The sequence below is a fragment of the Oxyura jamaicensis genome, chromosome 1 (assembly GCF_011077185.1).
Source record: "Oxyura jamaicensis isolate SHBP4307 breed ruddy duck chromosome 1, BPBGC_Ojam_1.0, whole genome shotgun sequence".
NCBI lineage: Eukaryota > Metazoa > Chordata > Aves > Anseriformes > Anatidae > Oxyura > Oxyura jamaicensis.
This window is the reverse complement of record NC_048893.1, coordinates 50,156,289-50,177,971: the sequence shown is the minus strand read 5'-3', so window position 1 is coordinate 50,177,971 and position 21,683 is coordinate 50,156,289. Positions and strand designations below refer to the sequence as shown.

At 36.3% G+C, this 21,683-nt stretch overlaps 1 protein-coding gene across 1 annotated transcript; it reads left to right on the top strand.

Moving 5' to 3' along the window:
* The first annotated feature begins 860 nt into the window (after positions 1-860).
* On the top strand, positions 861-21,286 carry ALX1 (ALX homeobox 1). Its single transcript, XM_035338151.1, has 4 exons — positions 861-1,435; positions 3,691-3,995; positions 7,592-7,720; positions 20,362-21,286. Exons 1-4 carry the CDS (start codon positions 1,204-1,206, stop codon positions 20,680-20,682), a joined length of 987 nt encoding a protein of 328 aa, XP_035194042.1. The 5' UTR covers positions 861-1,203; the 3' UTR covers positions 20,683-21,286.
* The last annotated feature ends 397 nt before the right edge of the window (positions 21,287-21,683 follow it).

Here is a 21,683-nt window from a genome sequence, read left to right as displayed (position 1 = left end):
AACTTGGGCCCACGATGCTGCAATACTGATCTGAACAGATTGCAGAACTGTTTTTTTTTTACCTTACTCTAATGAATATGAGAGTGAGCTTTCTTTCACCAGGAAGCATGGAGCAAGTCTTTTGTGTAATTTGGGCCTTTTCTAAAAGTTCCTCCTCTCTCATCTATGTTTTAAATCCTGCCCATGTGCAAAAGGACCAAGGAATTTAACATTTCAAAGCTCATACTTTGGGTAAAAACCACACAGTTTTTCAATATCCATAGAAATGCACACGTACACGGCTCATTTCTTTTTATTACTTAAGATTCTGATTTGCTATTTTCTGTTTTAACCGCCTCATGTACACATGCACACACGCACACACCACACACATGTGCACACGTGCACGCAAAGTAGGACCAGAGGTCCTTTCCATAGCTGCCCCATTCCCATATTCGCCTTCAGTCCACCTTGTGAAGTGAGCGACTTTTGCTTTTAAGTTCCTCTATTTTCCATTCCCACTACATGAACAACACACTCTAACATTTCTTTCTCTCTTCTGCTTTAGGACCAAACTTCGGAGTTGTTTAATAAAGAAGGAACACCGGTTCTTAATTTTACAGTTTCAGAGAGCAGTACTGCAGTTACCAGTCGGATCGATTCAAGAAAATTCTTTACTTGAGGGTACGTACCCCAGAAATTATCATGCCCTGAGCTTCCCGGGGAGCTGGGGGAAGAGGGAGGGCAGCCTGGGATTACTCTTTTTTCAGGATCCCTGGAGAAATGGGAATACGTTGCAGAAGGGAAATGTCCTTTCCATGTGCCGTCCCTCCTCCCTCCTTGTCTCCCCTCACCCTCCCCGCACGCCTGTGTGTGTCTATCTGTCTGAAACGGATCTGTCTGTCGAAAATGGGCCTGGAACTCCCTCCTGTGTTGGGATTAGGTCTTGGGGGACCTGGGGTGGAGTTACAGTGCTTGCCTATTTTCATATTCATTAGAAATGGGAGGTTGCATAAGGATCCCTGCTGAGCTTCAAGATATAAAAGCAACTTCGGGTTCCCCCTTTCAAGACAAGACAAATCAAAGGTTCAGAGGCAAAACAGCTCCCTGAGCTCTGAACGTCTTTCTGTCCCTCCTTCCTTCCCTCCTATCCACTCACCCACTCTCCCTCCCCTGCTCACAGTCCAGCCTCTGTCTAGGGAAGAGGCTCTCAAGTAGCCTTAGATGATTATGGATTTTCTGAGCGAGAAGTTTGCCCTGAAGAGTCAGCCGAGCAAAAACAGTGACTTTTACATGGGAGCAGGAGGCACTTTGGAGCACGTTATGGAAACTTTGGACAATGAGTCCTTTTATAGCAAATCATCAGGCAGCAAATGTGTGCAGGCCTTCAACCCTCTGCAAAGGGCTGAGCATCATGTGAGGCTGGACAGGACATCACCCTGCCAGGACAATAACGGTAAGTCTTCACCCCGCGGTTATTCTCGCTCCTCTGCTTCACCCTTCCTGGAGACGTACTGGGCAGACCGGGGGTTCTCCTGCCTGGGGAGACCAGAGGCAGCCGTGCAGCAGTGGGGTGCTGGCATGTGGGGCACTACCAGGTAAATTATACTAATAAGGGCAATGGTAATGATGATGATGGTGATAATAATAGAAATAATAATCGTGACAACAACAACAACAGAAATGATCAAAAAGCAGGAAAAGGCAATCTCTTGCTCGGAAGCCTTCTTTGCCGCTCAGTGCCGCCCCCCGGCTGCTGCCCTCCCTTTCTGCCGGCCCCGGGCAGGGTCAGCAGTTGTGCCCCGGGAGCACCGCGGCGCTGGGAGTGCAGCGCCGAGCACGGGGCACGGCTTGCCGGCGGGGAGGAAAGGGACGGGATTGGGATCAGGATCGAGACCGGGTGCTGCCTGCCCGTGCTGCTCCCCGTCGCGCCGGGGCTCGGGGCCGGCGTGCGGTGTTCCCGGCTCCGGCTGCAGACAGCGGCCGGGCGGGCTCCGCTTCCCCCCGGCAAAACTCTGGAAAACGCAGCCCCGGGGCTCAGGGACGGCGGCGTCGCGAGCGCGGAACGCGCTGTCTTGGTGCGGTACCGCCACGGGATGAAACCCGAGGATCGTTTGGTCACGTCTGGTTCTGCCCAGTAACGCTCCGCGGTATAGGATTTAACGCTGTTATTGATACGATTTTTTGCTGTGCTACCGAATAATGCACAACAGACGTAGCGCGTGATTGTTCATACTGACTGAAAACGATTGAGGTAATTCAAGCGTCAGTGTAATTATTATTATTATTATTATTATTATTTTCTAGGTGGTGGGCAAAGGAGAATGTTTTATTTTATAAAGAGTTTATAAATCTGCCCATTATTCCACCATGATGTAATTTGTGTTTAGAAAAAAATAATAATTTTAAAAGCTCATCCCAGCAGAGTTGGAAATACGGTTAAAATCAGCTGCAATAATGAGACTAACAATAAACTAACAATATTTTACATTTTTTGACTTCGTATAGGGATTTATTATTATTATTATTATTTGAGAACATCCTTTTTGGATGAAACAGTTTGTAAGAAATAATGACAGATTTCTTCAAGTGCAACTTCGAAAAACTGCATAAAATTGATTTGCCCATTGAAGTTTTTGTTAATTAGCTCATTTAATGTGTGCCTTGGGGGCTTTGGGGCATTTCCTATCTATGTATTGATGGTAAGTATCTAAAAATTCTGTTTGGTTCAAATCATCTCGGAGTGAAAGTAAATAATTTGTTGAGAATGCGAGAAAAAAAAAAATCCTCCAAAGCAAACCCCTTATTGCATATTACATGACATCTTTGTAAATTTTTATTTCAATAGATTCAATAGATTTTTTTTTTTTTTTCTGGGATTAAAAAGAAAAAAAATCCCTTTCGAATCTTGTAATTTACTGCATGATTTTTTTTGGTAACTGATGTGAAATATGTAAAAGTAGAAAAATAGAAAACATTTTCATTTCGTATTAAAAAGTTACCGAGAAATATTTCTTATCTCTACGACTAAGATTCTACATAAAGACAAATAGTTCCTGCGATCCCTATGCAAAGTATTTGAAACGATCTCTTTTAACAAGTTAACATTTTGCAGAAACTCTCTGCATTTTCTAACCATAACAAACTTAATTGGAAACAATTCCACTTTACAAATCCAAGAGAAGGTATATGGAATCTATTGAGTTTGTAAAGTGAGGTTGATTTTCAGTTTCATTTTCTTCTTAATTTGTTGGTTTACAGCTATTTAGCTTACTCTAAAGTTATTCTGCATTTTCACAGAAATAGAGTGAGCCTTGTTTATCTGCTTCGAAGTTTAAAGGTACATTTGCCAATAGCTTTGTACCACTTATATGAAAATCTGTTTGGGGCTAAGATATCTTATCTGTGTAACTCAAGTTGAATCTGATTTTATGGATTATTACATACTTTACTGGCAGATTAATATATTCAAGTAGTTCCCTTATACTAAAGATTTTATATGATATTTTCAGACACAATTTTTAGTTTAAATTTAGTGATTTAGTACTTTTATTCTATTTGTCATTAATGTTGCAGAGTCCTTTTCCTCCATCTCATACGGGAATACACGTAGATACAGGTTCTGGTTCTTTATGACAATGTTTTGTATGAAATCTTCAATCTAAAGCCCCCCTTTTAACCATTTATTTCCCTCCCTCACCTTGTGTACAGTGAACTATGGGATTACTAAAGTGGAAGGACAGCCTCTTCACGCAGAGCTGAGCAGGCCCTTGGACAATTGCAACAATCTCAGGATGTCTCCGGTGAAAGGGATGCAGGAGAAGGGGGAACTGGATGAACTTGGTGATAAGTGTGACAGCAATGTCTCCAGCAGTAAGAAGAGGAGACACAGAACAACTTTCACCAGTTTGCAGCTGGAGGAACTGGAGAAAGTATTCCAAAAAACTCATTACCCCGATGTCTATGTAAGAGAACAACTAGCTCTGAGAACAGAGCTCACTGAGGCCAGAGTCCAGGTAGGAACCAAATTCGAGCATTTGCATGGCAAGTTCTTCATTGTAAGAAGTGATAAATGGCACTCTTGGGGATTGTATAAAAGCACATAAAGCTAATGTAAATAGATGATTTTTCTTTATTTCTTTTTAGATATAAGCTGATATATTGCAGTGCTAAAATAATTTGTTGTTGTTATTATTATTATTAATAGCTTGTGTTGCTGTTCTAGAAACTTGTTTAAAAGATGAGAAAATAATATCAGTATGAAAACAGTCTTCATCTTTGGTCATCCTCCTTTACTGTCGGAATTCTAGGCAGTGAATGCATAAAGTGTTAATGTGTAAAGATCCCATTAAAGAGATACATTTTAGATAGTTCAGATTGGTGATGATGTAGAACTCTACTGCAGAGGATTCTGTTTGTGTTGTGGTATGAAAAAAAAAATTAAAAAGCAATCAAATTCCTTGTTTATTCCAAAGAGTAAGCAATGAAGCTGCACATATATAAATGCATGTGTGTGTGAGTGCTTGTGTATGCGATTGCGTGCGATGTCTGTGTATGGAAAAGACATAATCCTCTCATCTCATCTGAATGCTTAAAGCTAGCAAAATTGGGAAATAGGTTTGCTTGTTTTTAAACTTGAATACTCAACGAAATATGTTATTCTAATTTTAGGTTCAAAACATACCGGTGGACATTAATTTCAGTGTTTGAGCTTTCTAACTGCATACAAAGTTGATTAATTCATTGTGTGTACATCTACTAATCTCAAGGATATTTATGACTTTGGATTTTTAATGGTGATAAAAGAAGCTAAAATATCCAGGAAAAGAAACCCTTCCCCCATTAAGAGAACCTACCTTAGAAAAAGGTGTTAACTGCATTTTGCAAGTTCATCATATGTTAAGAGATCTTCCCCGTTCTATTAATACTCATCATTTCAATTTAGGTAATAGCAGTCCTGTAGACTCACACTGACAGAGATTAATTCTTTTATTTTAGTGACTTGGATATAATAACAGCTTCACAACTTGTAATTAAATGCATACTCCCACATGCATATAGAGAAATAGACGTCAGTGCACATGCATACAACTGAAATTAAACCATGATCACTTTCAGAAAGAAATTCAATTAATTAATTTTATAAATAAGTGTTCTTTTCATGTCTGTTCAACCAGATGGCACACACACTGTTGTCATCTGAAAACAGTCCAAAATCATCTGTCAGTTATATCGATACAATAGCAGTGATGCCAGTGGAACTTAGTTCAATAGCATTTTAACTCTTCAGGCTCTGTGCAATCCTTCTCCTTCTGAATTTGGGACAATCTTCCAAATATGACTTCTATTAATTAGGCTTTACTCATGACTTTTAAAAAAAGAACAAACAAACAAACAAAACCAACCTTGCATAATGTTAAATTTCTGCTCTTACAATTGCATAATTCTGGAATCATGAGAAATACTTCAAGAATAAGTTAATAAGCAGAACAGGAAGAGGAGAATATGACTTAAATTTGTCTTTTTTTTTTTTTTTTTTTTTTCCTCACATTGTTTTCTAAGCTTTAGAATCTTCATATGGTAAAAGTATTAGAAATAAGAGAGTAAATATTAAAACATAAATGTCTGCACCAGTCTTTCATATAATATCTACTTTCTATTTCATTTACATATTTTCCCCTTTCTTAAGAGATAACTGATCTTTGCATTTCTCATACACTAAATATGAAGGGAAATGGTGATCATTTTTATCCAGAGTAGCAACAGTATTCCATCACAAGATTAAGCAATTTTAAAGGCCTTACATCATTAGAGGCAAGCATCTGGCAATTCAAGGATAACAAGCAGCAGATTTTTACATTACTTTGTGGAAGCAAATGGTTACTTTATCTCTGCCAAGAGTCAGTTTCTAGTAAAGTGATGTAAACAGAAACATTTTTGGGGATTGTCAACGGAAAAAAGTGTTTTTCTCCTTTAGTCCCTAAATATTCAAGCAAATTGCTTGATTTAGTTTAGCAGAGTGATCAGCTGGATGCCTTACCCACATTTCCCTTAACTGCCATTTCTTCAATATCCAGTTTAATATTTATTCTGCATACATGCAGAGAGACCCAACCTGAACCTAATTTATATAACTTGTTCCCTTTCCTGCTTCATGTCAGTGAAGTAATTGGCACCCATTTTAAGGAGATTGTCAAGGTCTTTTTTCAATGAAAGAGCCTCATTACTAAATTCCCTTAGTGTGTTCTTGGTGCCTCCTGTGGAGACAGGAGATTTTTTTCCCTCTTTTCTTTTTTGCTGAGCCTCAGGCATAATAAATAATACAAATTTACCAACAAGGTCCTTAACAATATATACTCAGCAGTTACATGCATCGGCCTTGCTTTGATTGCTAAGTACATTTTAAAAGATTGCACATACTAAATTTGCCATGAGTCTTTGAGAATTAAAAGCATATTTATGTTCTGGTTGCTTAAGGAGCATCAAAAGAAAGTTGAGTTCTCCAGAAGATCAAGGTAAAAAGTGAATTATAAAACAAATAGTGTTATTTTGAATATTCTACCATCAAGGATCAGAAACTCCCTCAAAATGATGTTCAAAGGTGCTGTTTACCAATAAATAAATAAATAAATAAATAAACCATTAGTATATGTGTCTGTCCAAATGGGTTCACTGTTCATTTAAAAGGAAGACTTGTCAATGACATTGTTTCCATAAAAAAAATCTGTTAATAGTCTGACTTCTTTAAAAAAGTCAAAATTAATTAGCTGAGCACTAAAGACTTAGTTATATATTAGTTTCATAAAAGAACAGTTACTTTTCTTAGCAGTTTATTTAATTCAAGTTGAGTTTTCTTAGCTAGTCCAAACTAAACTGTTTGAAAGAAAAAAAAATTGAAGACCACTGAACAATGACAGATACTAGTCAAAGCAAGAAATGTGCATATAATAAATTTTGAAATAACATACAATACTCAATTTATTATAGAACAGTCCAAAGGTTATATAAGCAACAAGAGGGCAGCTTTTAGTTGACATGTAGACATTGTTTCAAAACTAAATTATGTTGTAATCTAAATGTAAAGTGTAATCTAAATGGAAGTGTTGCTTCCATTGTTGGAAACATAGATACTTCCTAATACAAATGTGAAAAATGTCACAATAGTTTTAAACTGTCTCTTATATCATGATTCTTCATCTTTCTTCACTGTTATCTGTAACCCTTGCTTACAGAAAGTCTTTTCTGTAGCATGGACTACTGCCCTTGTGCCAGCATTTCCTGCCTTTTCATTATAGCCCTTGATAAAGTCTACATGTACCCATGTACCTCTAGGAGACAAAGCACAGGTAGTTTAATCAAGTCAGTAGTCTTGTGAAATTAAGATAAAGTCTCTTTACTTGCTGCTACTTGGAGATTTTTCACTAAACTGTCTGTCAAAATTAGCACTATCTGATCATCTGATTATTCCTTTGTCATTTTCAAAGCTGCTGAAGTCTCTTTCTCTCTCTCTCTCTCCTCTCTCTCTCTCTCTCTCTTTTTTTTTTTTTTTTTAATGACTCTCTAAACTATGTAATTAAGTTTATCTTCATGATTATCTTCTTGTTTACTCTAGGTTTGGTTCCAGAATCGAAGAGCAAAATGGAGGAAAAGAGAACGTTACGGTCAGATCCAGCAAGCTAAGAGTCATTTTGCTGCCACTTATGATATATCTGTTCTTCCAAGGACTGACAGCTACCCTCAGGTATAGTGAAGACCAAGTATTATTTTTGTTCTCCATTTATCTTCTCTTCCATTCCTAGGCATATACCTACACAGAGGATTGAAGAAGACATTTCTGTATTTTTAGTGTTCTTTAGACTTGTTACTGGGAGTTGAAATTGTGAACAACAGTTCTGACACCTAATAGGAGTAACTAACTCTTAAAATACAAGAATTTTTAAGGAATGGTCTCAGGAGCTGCAGTTTCACATAAACTATGTACTAAAAATGTTTGGCAATATGGTTGTGCAGCTAATTATATTCTGCACATAAAATTATATGTGGATTTGATCTAGGTCTACATACACATTCTGGATTTGGTATAAACCAACTGAGATTGACGGGTGATCTCTAGGTACCTTCCTTCTGATATATTAAACACACACCATTTCTTTACAGACCTCAATAGACCACAAAAGGTAAGAAGTATTCTACTAGCATGAAAGTTTTTATGGTCACAAATGATCAGAATTGAATCTATAGAGCTGGGAGAGGGAAGTGAGGAGACAATAATGCTCTCCTGAACAACAGTAATTTGGTGACCTCTTCCTCTTCCTCTTCCTCTTCCTCTTCCTCTTCCTCACTTCTCCTTCATTATATAGTAATATGTAATAAGATCTTAACCTGTTTATATTCTCCAGATCTTTGTTTTCCTGCCTTGTGTTATAATCTGTCATTGTTTTCCTGCTCGTTTCATTACATTGAATAGTTTTGTTTTGAAGCCATTGCTTTTCATGTCTCTTGCTTCCCCCCTTTTTTACCATAAAATTTAAAAAGAAAAGGCTCCAGACAAAGTATGTGCCCCTGTGGCAAAGTAATGCGTCACTTTTATGTGTTCCTGTGGCAAAGTAATTCCACAACTGTTGTCTTGGTTATATTCTAGTTCATCAGGTAATAGGGTCTCTGTTAGCCTTACAAATACACTCATATTCAAAAACATTATTGGTTCTGTATATGTGGGCTTGTTTTGTTAATGTTCTGCATTGGCTGAATACGATTAGCTTTGGACTAGAGGTCTCTACTTAATGTGCGTTACTTCTTAGGAGGTTGAACACTAGGTTCAGTGTCTAAGCCAGAGCTGGCTTGTGTTCCAGCAGCTCAGAGTATGGTCACAAACATTTCAAATGGTGGAACCCATCATTCTACCTGTTAATATTTATAATGTAACAGCGTATTAATGAAAATTACATCGGAAATCATTGAATGATACTTGGAACTGTTCAGCCTGGAGAAGAGGAGGCTCAGAGCAGATCTTATCAATGTTTATAAATACACAAAGGAAGGGTGCAAAGAGGACATTTCCAGGATCTTTTCAATGGTGCCATGACAGAACAAGAAGAAATGGGCACAGACTGTTCCATGTTCCATTTAAATATCAGGAAACACTTCACTGTGCAGATGATGCAACACTGACATAGGTTGTCCAGAGAGGTTATGGTGTCTCCCTCCCAGGAGATCTTCAAAAGCCACCTGGACATGGTGATGGGCAATCTGCACTGGGTGGCTCTGCTTGAGAAGAGGTGTTCGGACAAGATGATGACCTCCAGTGGTCCCTTCCAACCTCAACCACTATGTGATTCTGTGATTTTATGATATACTGTATGTTTAAGAAGGAGGACACAGTCTGAGACCTACCTAAGTGGAATAGTGTGTAAAAAACAAAAACAAACAAACAAAACAAAAACAAAACACCACAAAACCAACAACCCAAATGACTCTTAGGAGGATTCACAAAGACACAGATGCACAGACACTGATAGATCTCAATTAAGGTGTCCAACTATCTTTAGAAGGACCTTCTGGCTTCTCTATGACATCATAACAGGTGAACAGTGATTGGGGCTTCCCATCTCTGACTCAGTTTTCTAGACTGAATTGGCTGTCTCCAAGCTCTTGTATTTTTAACAAGACTTCATCTACAAATGTTCACAACAGTCAAAAGTTTTATTAGCATAAAATAAGGAAATAAATAACTCATTGGTAAGCACTTAAAATTGTTGTCCTAAACTTTTTTTTTTTTTTTAAGAAACATTTTCAAAAGATAGGAGAATATCACTAACAAAAATATAAACACAATGAAACATCTATTCTGTACTTTCATATTGTTAAAAACATGAGTGAATTCACAGCATTTCTTTTTTTTTTTTGGATTTGTTAAATAATATCTTCCCTGGGCTAATGACACATCAAGTTTCAGGCTGGCAAAATTTTCTATCACTGATTTATAAATTCTTAAAAACAGGAGAATGAAATGGAAATGTTGATAGCATAATCTATATAAAGCATATCTTAAATATATAGAAATATAAAATGTATACTCATTCATAAACATAGATGTATATTACTCACCCACAATGACATACTAACGCACTGCAGATAAACAGATAGGCTCAAACATAATTAACTCTAGTCACCTGCAAGAGAAAGTTGTACTGTACCGTACTGTACTTTATGAATAGGAACAAGGAGCTAAATGAAGGTGAGAGTTCTCTATATATTGGGTGTTTCAGTTGGATGCTTATATGCATAGTTTTGCTACATGATAAAAAGAAGCCATCTTACTCCTCAATAAAGAATGTGGCTACCTTTCTGTATACTGCAATAACAATTGCTATCAAGGCAAAAATCACAGAACAGCCAATGCAATTTCATGTTCTTGCTAACCTACTGGTAATTCTTTGTAGTTTCACATTCTTAAATCATCATGATCAGTAAAACCATATATTTATATACTATCATATATATAGCTTATTTCCACTGGGAATAATTTATACATAAATGAGAATAAAATGAAAATCCATATTAAAAACACAATAGCCCTAAATTAAAATCTTTTGAACTAGAATATTTATAAGTGCCTTACTCAAACTGAATATATGATACATGATTTACCTATAAGTTCATTAATCTATTCTACAGAAATAGACATTCTGAAGGAAAGAGATATTTAAAATTGTGACCTGCATGTTTGGTTTTAGCATTACACAATGATTACCCAGAACAATTCCATTACTTCAGTGCTCTGAGAATGCTCAGAAGTGGAAAAAATAGTGGAATAATGTAAAGCAAACTTTATTATTATTATTATTATTATTATTATTATTATATTTTTTTCCTGTGTACAAGCTCTCTTACTGTGACACTGACATCACTAGAGGTTAGACAGGTTTTGCTATATTTTCAAATAACCAGATTATCCTGGGGACTGTGGAACACAGATTACTCAAACTTGAGTATGAGTCCCTTACTAACATGGAGGAAAACAGAGTTTTTTCTTGGCAAAAATATAGGATGATGTTGAAAAAATGATAAAATCAAGCTGGGATATTTATTTACTGCTATGTGGCAGAAGAAAAAAAGAATAAATGTGAATTTCTGGTGTGAATTATATGAATTTGCAGTCTGAAGATTTCTGCTTTGAGCCCCACCATGAATATGTTCCCAAAATAGACATCCAACTTGCATTCCAGAAGAAACATCAGTCTTTTTTGCAGCCAACAGAGAGTGTGGAGACCCCTGCTTAGTCTCTTCACCAATTATCTTCATCAAGTGCAAATTAAGAACATGATGCTGCTATACAGTGTGTGACTATATAAACCTGAAAGGTTTTCCTATGGGAAAATTATCTTTTCCACTTAGAGAGAAGGCTGGCTGTGAATTTTCTATAAGCCAATCTAATTTTGCTATTATATTATAAATCTTTATCTTCAAAGTAGTAATAAACATTTTTTTTTCCCTAGATCATATTTGTTTGTGTTGCTAATTCAGTTCCCCTTAATTATTTTTACAGCATGTGGACTTAATGTGCTGCTTATTGTGCAATATTCTTGCTTAATTGGCTGTCAGGAACTTAAGTATCTCCTAAATTGTCCAAATTCTGCACAAAAGTATGTCCCATTAATTATACTGGCAACACCTGGATTGCAGAGAAGGACGGTTAGTATTTTGGAACAATAATCTGTTATTCACCTGAAATTTCCAGGCCTTCTGTGACTACTGATGGCAAATATAGTAATGGAAGAACAAAATAGAATTAAGTTAAATGGCAATAGGTAAAGCAAGCAGTAGCTGACAATTTCAAAACCCTAGATGTTTTAACATTAGAAGTACCATAACATTGATAAGACTTCACTCAGAAAAACTATTTAACTTGTGACAAAATTATGCTGAAAAATATATATATATATTTGATCTCTCTTACAATTCAGGAAAACAGTACCCATTAGCTCTGTAGCATGATGCAAGTTTGATGGCATAACTATGTATTAACTACCATAAGACTGGATATCAGGAAAAGGTTCTTCACTGATAGGGTGGTCAGGCACTGGGACAGGCTCCCCAGGGCAGTGGTCATGGCACTGAGCTGTGGAGCTCGAGGATTTGGACAATGCTTTCAGACACATGGTCTGAGTTTTGGGTGGTTTTGTGTGGAGCCATGAGTTGGACTCGATGATCCTTGTGGTCCCTTCCAACTTGGGATATTCTATGATTCTATGATTCTATATATATTTTCTAGGAAAATATTGTGTACATTACTTTTCATTAGATTTAGTAAAAGATTTCTGTTTAATTAGTTTCAAGTTTCTCTTTTGGATGTAATACATTGTAGTCTAAATAATTTATTGGTTAAAACCATTATCCAAGACACTTTGTACTTCATTACTAAGCAACATTCTGCTGATGGTATGAAAGCTAAGAGAAAGCATTCTAATAAGAGGAAAATGAATGCAGATTCAACTTGCCTAAGTAAATGTTAGTAAACAAGAAACACTTAATTTGGTCAGCTAAGTATAATGTCTAGTATTATTTTAGATGTCGGGATATCTGAGACACTGTTATGGTGCTGACAAAAAAGACTTACAAGAAACAAGCACCATTTAGTTGCTGGTCAGATAGATCTAGACACTTCTCTTTAGGAAATTTAACCAAAGAGACTTTTATAACACATCTTGGTTCCATTTAAAAGTAGGTGAAAATCTGGTCAATGAAGTAGTCTATTCCTAAAGTAGGTATAAAATAAGTAAGGCAATCTCTATATATTTTTGTCTCCGTTGCCTAGTTCAGATGCAGACATCTACAGATGTCTTAGATGGACATATATATTTTGTGTTAGGAAAGGAACAACAAAATGGTTGCTTCTCTTTATTGGTCTTGACCACTTTTGGTGTACTGTGCCCTGTTAGAAGGCTAATGTTACAAAGGCTGACTTTGTCAGATTCAAGACTTTGGTATGAGAAGTACAAAGGTACCAGCAAACCTGAGATAAACTGATTTTTATCCCCTCCTTATTTGCCTGAGTGAAATTTGGTCAAAAGCCTATATTATTATCTGTAGACCTCTAGCTTCCCTGTAAAAGTTAAATTTAATTTATAGTTGTTATGCTTATAAATGTGAGTGAAACAGCATGTAAATAAACAGCTGCATTAATTAGTGCCCTTGAAAAGCAGACATAAGGGACAACATATCCATCTCCACCTCTGTTATTCTCTTCCTACACTTTGCATCTTTTCCTCTTGTTCTCTGAGTCTGGTTCACCTGTCATTGTCCTTCTAAGTTCCTCTGAAATGTTTTATCCTTTCAAACTGTTATACTTTTCATGCACTATCACATGTGAAATTTGTTTGTTCATTCAAATTTACTTGATAATGTAGGCAAGAGTTGGACAGAACTTAACTTACTTTCATGGAAAATCCAACCTAGTGTAGATGGGAATCCTAAAAGGAGGCAAAAACATTTTAAAGATATTGGAACTGCAGAGATACAGGATGGAGGGTGCAGAAAGACAGGAGAATGTTGAAATCACACACACACACACACACACACACACACGAGTGAAGATTTTGAAGTTTCCATTCCATCCATGATAAAGATAAATCAAATTAAATATGTTGAAGAGCATGGCATCACATGATTTGTTTTGGCAGCCGACGTGTGTAGAAGTGGTATCAATATACATGTGTTATGTACTAAGCCCTTGGATCATCATAACAGTTCTGCTCTAGCCTTGTTACATATGGGTAATTCTCATTAGTAATAATCAAAGTTACATGCTCCAATTAAATTTTTCATATGGCATGCATTAGACACCACATGTTATATGACTTAAAAATTCTTTTAACTGTAGTAGACATAAATGACAGTTAATCACAATAGTTCATTCAGGCTATGGGTACACTGATTAAGTAGAAGTAGATGTGGTGGACAAATCTCAGCTATCTTCAAAGAAGCTTTACCATATATTCATGCTGTTTAGCTGTGATGGCATGGAGCTCAGGCTGGGCCACCACCTGGGTAGGATGCTTCTTGCCACAAATGTGCTGACTGTTGCACTGCTGTGGCTGATCTTTCAACAAGAGTAACACTTCTCACCTTTTGGGTGGTGTCTGTTCCACGCAAAGTAGTTTGTGCACTGTGCTTTTGTTTTTTCTTGATTCTAAATCACTGTATGTTGTGAGACTCCTCAGAGTCTCAACATTTTGTTACATTTTTTTTGTTTATTTCTGAAAACATGTATTACTTTAACACTGTGAGTGACTTTAGCTGGGGGTTATTTACAAGGCATTTTTTTTTTTTTTATGAGACAAAAACTTATTTTTAATGTTATTTTTCAGGTATGAAGTATTGTGTTTAACTGTATCATAGATGTGAAATGTAACTAATTCTTATTGTAAATGACCCTAAGATTGCAGTAACAAGAGGTTAGTTTATCTACAAAACATATTGTACTAGAATTAAAATTTGATAACTTCAAATCCTACATTATTTTGCTTCTTGGCAAACTGGTTAAGCATGGAAGATTTATTTATTTGTTTGTTTGTTTGTTTGTTTTGTTCACCATATGCAAGGCTGACGTGGACTGAACAGAAATATCTTGTATTTTATAGCTGTATCATTAAGCTTCTAGTTTCCAAGATCTGACTTGTATTTTATGGACTTATTTGAAGATGGTGTGTTGCAGCTTTCATATGAACCTGGACCCAACAGAGTACAGATGATCTTTACATGCTCACTAGGTTCAATGGCTCTGCTAGTGTAAAGAGGATCACAAATTACACCAAGAAGTATTTTGTCTAGATCAAAATTAAAAAATCAGTGTGAGTGTGGTGGTTCCAAAGCTAGTCATTGAATCTCTATAGCTGGAGATACTAAAAACTTGACTGGATAGGACTTGAGTAACCTGATCTAAATTCAGTTAGCTGTAGGCAGGTGTTTAGAATAATAATCCCAGAGGCTCTTTTCAGCCTAAATTATTATATGTACTGACGATTTTGCAAACTCAGGATGTACAGGCAAATCTCTGCCCATACTTTCAGTATTCCAAAAACAAACCAACAAATAAAAGTAGTAAGTGACAGGCCAAAGTAATTGTGATGATGGACTAGGAACAGCCTACAGATTATAAATTGTAAACTAATAGTTTTGAGCAGTTTTAATGGCTATTGAATTTAATCTGCCTAAGTAGCCCCTTGTGCAAAACCAGGTTTCAGATTTTCTGTCTGGGCAAGGATTGTTTTTTCACATGAAGAGAGGAGTGACACAAGCTTACCCATTCATACTTTTTTTTATTATTATTATTATTATTTTTTATTTTTTATTCTATTGTCTGCATGTTTTCTATAGTTAGATGGATCCTTAACTGTTGACTTCCTTGCAATGTCCAGGAACATCCTAAGAACCAACGGGTAGTATCTAATTACTATAATAATAACAATAATTAAATATTGGAATGATAATCTAAAAATATAATGTAACACAAATAATATATATTGTGTAATACAATAATAACAATTTAGTATTTAGAGATCTTAAAAGTGATGTCTCTCTCTCTCTTTTTTTTTTTTTTTTTCCCTATGTGATGCACTAAAACACATCCACTCAAATAGTAGCTGTGTGTGGTTATGTGTGGTTGTCTGTTGGGAGGACACTCTGGTCCGGATAGGCATGGGAATAAAACATGAGAAAATAAATATAATGCAGCACCAAAAACCAACCAACCAACCAACCAACCAACCAACCAACCAACCAACCAAAAAACTTTAAAATATAATACATTTGGTAATGGGAGAACCAAAACTAAGTGAGTGATAGTAAAAGTCAGAAAATTTTGAAAACTGAGTTCATGTTGTATAAGAAGACCAAACTACATGTTGTATAAGAAGACCAAAGTTCTAGGAACTTGGCATTTTTGAAAAAAAAAGCAATGAAACTAAGAAGGATGACCTATTGCCTCAGCTAATTTTCCTCTTCAGTGTCAAGCAGAAGGTCATATGCTTAGGAAGTGACATCATAACTATGTTAACAACCATAACTCTCCAGTTATGTTCTTGTCACAGCTTTGAAATCCTGAAATTTGAACTTTTTTTTTTTTTTTTTTTTTTTTTCTTCCTATTGGGCAGGGTGCATGTGTGTATGTGTGTGTGTATAAAATATACAGTAGGTAAATACATTGAAGGGTTCTGGTAATTTCATGGCAACCACAAGAGCAAAGCTCAAGTTGTTTGTGATGTTAACAGAAACCAGAGATGTGCTACATGTATAGGCTCATTCACAGACTCTGAATTGCCTTTTATATAGTTCATGGATCACACAAGAGCTTAAGAGGAAAAATATTTTCTTTAAATTCATGTACATAATGTCCCTTTTCCTTCCAACATACCAGAAGAAGGCCTGATAATTTTGACTTATTGTAAAGCATTACTATATTTATTTTTAATACAGGAATATCTTTTGCACCTAGATTTCCCTGTAAGTAATTTGTCCTTGCTGAGAAATGAAAACCTAATATCAAAAATGAAGTCAATCAACTACTAAAATGAATGGAAATTTAATATGACTGAAACATAGGTCTGAAAACCATAACTATCTCTTGAAAGAAGATGTAAAGCTCTTCTAGCATCTTAAAGAATTTCTGAAGTTCTGAAGTTAACTAATTTGGATTCCCTCCTCTAATGAAGAAACCCATGGCATCACTTTGAAAGTTTTAGCAATGAAAGCTTGTTCACATATTTCTTTAAAAAGACATTGATATATTTTAGGATTTGTGGCTGAATTATTTCCTCATTTATACTCGTGCAAGCACATGGAAGTTAAATTAAAAGAGATTTGTCTAGGATAAAAATATCAGAATAACTGGTGGTGCTAAATTTAGTTTGCTGCCAAACAAATTAATAGAAATATAGAAAGAAAGGGTGATTTTGTGATACCTCCAGACCACACAGGTTATTGAGCACTTTCAAACTGAGACTCTGAACCTTCTGAAATCTTCCCACCATGACCACATTAAAAGCAAATTCATGTGTGCTTCCATTTAAGCAGTTTATTTTTTATTTACAATTTTTTTCTTCCTATAATTTTATCTGTGCAATCTGGGCAACTGCAGAATTTAGGATAGTGTTTCTTAAGAAGAAATCTGAGTAGGTCAGGTAAATGAAACTTTGTCCCTTGTGAGTTAGCTCCGGGGGTGATGAGCTCCTTCAGAATTAGCTCCTGCATAGATGCATTAGTCTCTATCTCGACAAATTCATCCTGTTGTGAATGTTTTGAGACTAAAAATTTGGCCTGAAAACACCATCAGAAAGAACGGTGTTTTGTGTGCATGTTTGAAAAATATATATATATATATATATGTATATATTTGCTGGGTTCCTTTTAAGATGTATCAGCTCTGTTCTCCAATTCAGCAAAACAAACTGGAGTGAAACAGCAAGGATATAAGAGAGGGTGACTTGTTCTCTAGAAAGAAAGGGAAAGAAAACCCCAACATTTTCTTAATCTGTCACTGCTGCTGCAAGAAATGTACATATAACCACAGAATACAAAAAAGTACAATTAAAAGATTCTAGTGTTCCTGTACAAAAGAAAGGCAAGATTTTTGAATGGATGACTGTGTTTCTGTTTTTGTCAGTTCATGATTGAAACAGAGTATGTGCAGTTTGGGCTTTCAAGAAAAGTGAAAGATATTCTCAATCTTACAGGTTGTCACCTGCTATCTTCTTTACTACTTTCCTTTGTACTGTAATCACATGCCATATGGCTCCAAAATCCCTCCTTCAAAACAAATTTGCAAAGGCAGTAAGCTTTGGATGACCTCTCAGTTGCCATACACTTACCTACCATGTTTTCTGACTCTTTTTGGGTACTTATTTTCTTTTTGTCAGATTCTGTAAATTCTCACACTCTGCAAAGGATGTGAGAAACCTTCCAGGCAAATGGATATTCAGGAATCGTTGAATCCTGAGCCATAAAACATGTACTGCTGTCTTTGGGAATATTATGTGTGACTGAATGCAACAAACTTTCATAACCAAGGCAATGGTTCAAATAGGTCCAGATACTGTATGTAATCCTGAGATAAAACATCTGTTCACTGAGAACTAAAATAAAAATAATATTTCTGATTATAAGCCAAAACAGACTGAGGTAGCTAAGGAGTATTGAGGCAGCTGAAGATCATGTCAAGGTGTGGAGGCTCTCTTCTGAGCCAAAGTTTGGGTCTTCTAAAAGTTGTTGAAGCTAGGAGGCAAGGATGGGATTTTTTTTATTATTTTTTATTTTATTTTTTTTTTCAGCCTAGAGAAGAGGAGGCTGAGGGGATGTCTTATGTTGGTCTGTAGCTTCCTTACAATGGGAGCGGAGGGGCAGACACTGATCTCTCCTCTCTGGGGACAGTGAGAGGACCCAATGGAATGGCATGGAGCTGAGACAGGGGAGGTTCAGTCTGGGTGTTAGGAAAAGGTTCTTCACCAGGACTGTGGTTAGGCACTGGAACAGGCTCCCCAGGGCAGTGGTCACAACACTGAGCCTGCTGGAGTTCAAGAAGTGTTTGGAAAATTCTCTCAGACATAGGGTCTGATTTTTGGGTGGTCCTATGAGGACCATGCAGTTGGACTCAATGATCCTTGTGAGGACCCTTCCAACTTGGCATATTCTATGGTTCTGTGATTCTATGAAGAGCTCTGAAACTCTCACTGGAGTCTCTTTCCTCCTGTAGATCTCAGGAGGCCCAAAGGAAGGAAGAAAAATTCTCAATCACCTCCCCCAGACACCTTATTCACTCCATTACCTCTCAGCAGATCACCTAAGATATGCAGAAGATGCCCGAGGTGCGCCCAAATAGCTGTGCATATGTGTATGTTTGGAAAGGAAAGCTGCATTTATGTGAGTTGGTGTGTCAGTGTGTGTATCAAGCTGCATTTATGTGGGTTGGTGTGTCACTGTGTATATGCATGTATGTGTAAACAAGACCACTGGGCAGACCAAGAGTTTGGGAAGACATATTGCTACCCTGACTTTCCTCCAGTCCTCTGCACGAAACCAAGATGAAGCATTTACCGTTTTTTTTTTTTTTGTTTGTTTGTTTGTTTGTTTTTTTCTACTGCCAGAACTGCCAACAAGCCCAAATTAGTTTGCCAGCTCCTGATGACATCTACTAATGCAACAGTTTGAAGTACTAACTTTTAAAATAAGACTCTAATTACATCGTCCTTTCTATCTGCACTAGATCTCAGCTAGATGAGTTCAGTGAACCATAATTTATATCTTTAACTTGTTGGTGGTTCGGTGGGTATGTTGTTCCAAAGTAATAGGACAATGGGAAAATAACCCTCAGAATTAGAAACATTTTTTTTTCAGTTTGTGTGTGACTCATAATTCATTACTTCCACTGACCTCAAATTTGGCAGAAAAAAAAAATCAGCTACAGTGATAACCTACACATACTAAAGACAAAATTCCTTTGTTTATGCATTTGGAACATGAAGAAAAAATAAGTCTGAAGTGAGAGTTCACTTTACAGTGTTAACCAAAGAATAATTGCAATTACTCCAATGTATAGCAGAGAACAAAGATGTGGGCTCAGTCCCAATGCAGCAGAGCAATGACATACTCAACAGACAACAGATTTTTAGGAAGAAAACAAAAAGATATAGAATATGGTATAGGATATAGAAAAAGGATTCTGAAGTGCAAATGATGCTTACAAATGATGGTTACATCGTGATATTTTCTGGTCTACTGCAGTTTGTAGTTTTTTTATGTCAATATTCAGGAAAGAGATATAAGTAAAAGTAGTTATGGTTTCATTTGCTTTAAAGTCATTATGCAGTGCTACTCAAGATTTAATATTAATTTAATATTAATTTAATACTTGCTGGGCTTTGTAGCTAGAGAAAGCCTACTGTGTTTTGTTCACAACTTTACACTGTTTCCTACCATTATATTAAAAAATAATTCTGTTGAGGGGAAATTTTTATCATGAATACAGCTATGGTACTGTATACTCTTGACACCTTTTCTTTGATGGCAATTGTATGCCTTCCCTAATTCCATGGACTGGCTGGGCTGATGGCATCCTGAGGTTCAATGGTAAACACGCAGGACAGACTCACAGAGCAAATGAATGATGGAGTAAGGAATATGATTTAGCAACTCCAGCTCCCAGGTGATGATTTTGATCCATATAGTGTCTTCATAGTATGTTTTTAACAAGACTGCAGAGAACTGGATAAGTAGTTGTTGTATGTTTTAGAACATAACTAGTTATAGATGTACTAAGTGAAGCTAAGTAATGCAGAAAACAAAAGGTGAAATATCTAAATTTAATCTTGTTCATTTTATATGTTCCAGATTCAGAACAATCTGTGGACAGGGAATGCGGCTAGTGGTTCTGTGGTTACTTCCTGCATGCTACCACGAGATACTTCCTCCTGTATGACACCTTATTCCCATTCACCCCGGACAGATTCTGGCTACACAGGCTTTTCAAACCACCAGAACCAGTTCAGCCATGTGCCCCTCAATAACTTTTTCACTGACTCTTTACTTTCTGGGACAACCAATGGACATGCTTTTGAAACCAAGCCGGAATTTGAAAGGAGGTCCTCCAGCATTGCAGTTCTACGGATGAAAGCCAAAGAGCATGCTGCCAATATTTCCTGGGCCATGTAAAATAGCAGTAACTTTTGGTTTTGTTTTTACTTTTTTTTTTTTTTTTTGGTGGGGGGGGGGGGGGGGCGGGTGCTTTTTTGTTTTTGTTTTTGTTTATAGCAAACTGAAAACATTTTAATTTTGCATATTTAAAGGACACAACAATAAGCTGCTGTGTGTGGAATGCTAGAAATCACAATATACATGGTCTACTTAAAACAAAACAAAACAAAACAACAATATAGTATTTAACAATAAAACTTAAGAATAAACCAAATAGATCTACCATGCACCAAGCTCAACAAACCCTCTTTTTTTATATATATATATATATATATAGAAACATGTTTTGTTGTACCAGTTGATGAAATATGATTATAGAAACTCAAAAAAGAATAAACCTATTAAGCAAACTTGTCTATTCCATTGGTTTTTATCAGTCCTGTATACAAAATTAATACTTTACAAATAAATACTCCATCAGGGAAGAACTCTGTAATGGAAAATAAATTTATTAGACAAAATCCATGAAGTAAATCTCTAAGCACACCATGCAGAGAAGGATCATTTTGATTATGATCATTTTGATTATGATCATTTATGTTGTAGGTGAAATTTGTAGACCTAGCTCTCTCAGCAATGTGCTGCTGCTCTGAGAGAGCTCTACTGTTTTGCTACAATGTTTGCTGAGCTCACTGGAACTCAACTGCACAACTGTTGTATTAGTGCACAATGAAAAGAGAAGGTAGTCCTTTATTTTATGAACCTGAGTGTATTCCTATTAAAGATAAAAATATTTTTACTGAAGATATCACTTAAAGCAGGATCACAGTGTTTAATGGAGTTTCAAAGAAATGCACAGATTGTGTAGGTCAATTAGTGTTTAAATAAAATCTGTAACATTGCAGATAGACTATCTTGAAACTTAGGTGAAAAGTACTTAGGTGAAACTTAGGTGAAAAGTACTTAGCATGGAAAAGTACTGCAACACTTTCAAGAGAATCCAGATTTAGAAACAAAAT

Excerpts from the sequence above, each read along its gene's own strand:
- ALX1 (XM_035338151.1), top strand. The coding sequence starts at position 1,204 with ATGATTATGGATTTTCTGAGCGAGAAGTTTGCCCTGAAGAGTCAGCCG. Across the intron at positions 1,436-3,690 it reads ACCCTGCCAGGACAATAACG|TGAACTATGGGATTACTAAA; the intron begins GTAAGTCTTCAC and ends CCTTGTGTACAG. Across the intron at positions 7,721-20,361 it reads GGACTGACAGCTACCCTCAG|ATTCAGAACAATCTGTGGAC; the intron begins GTATAGTGAAGA and ends TATATGTTCCAG.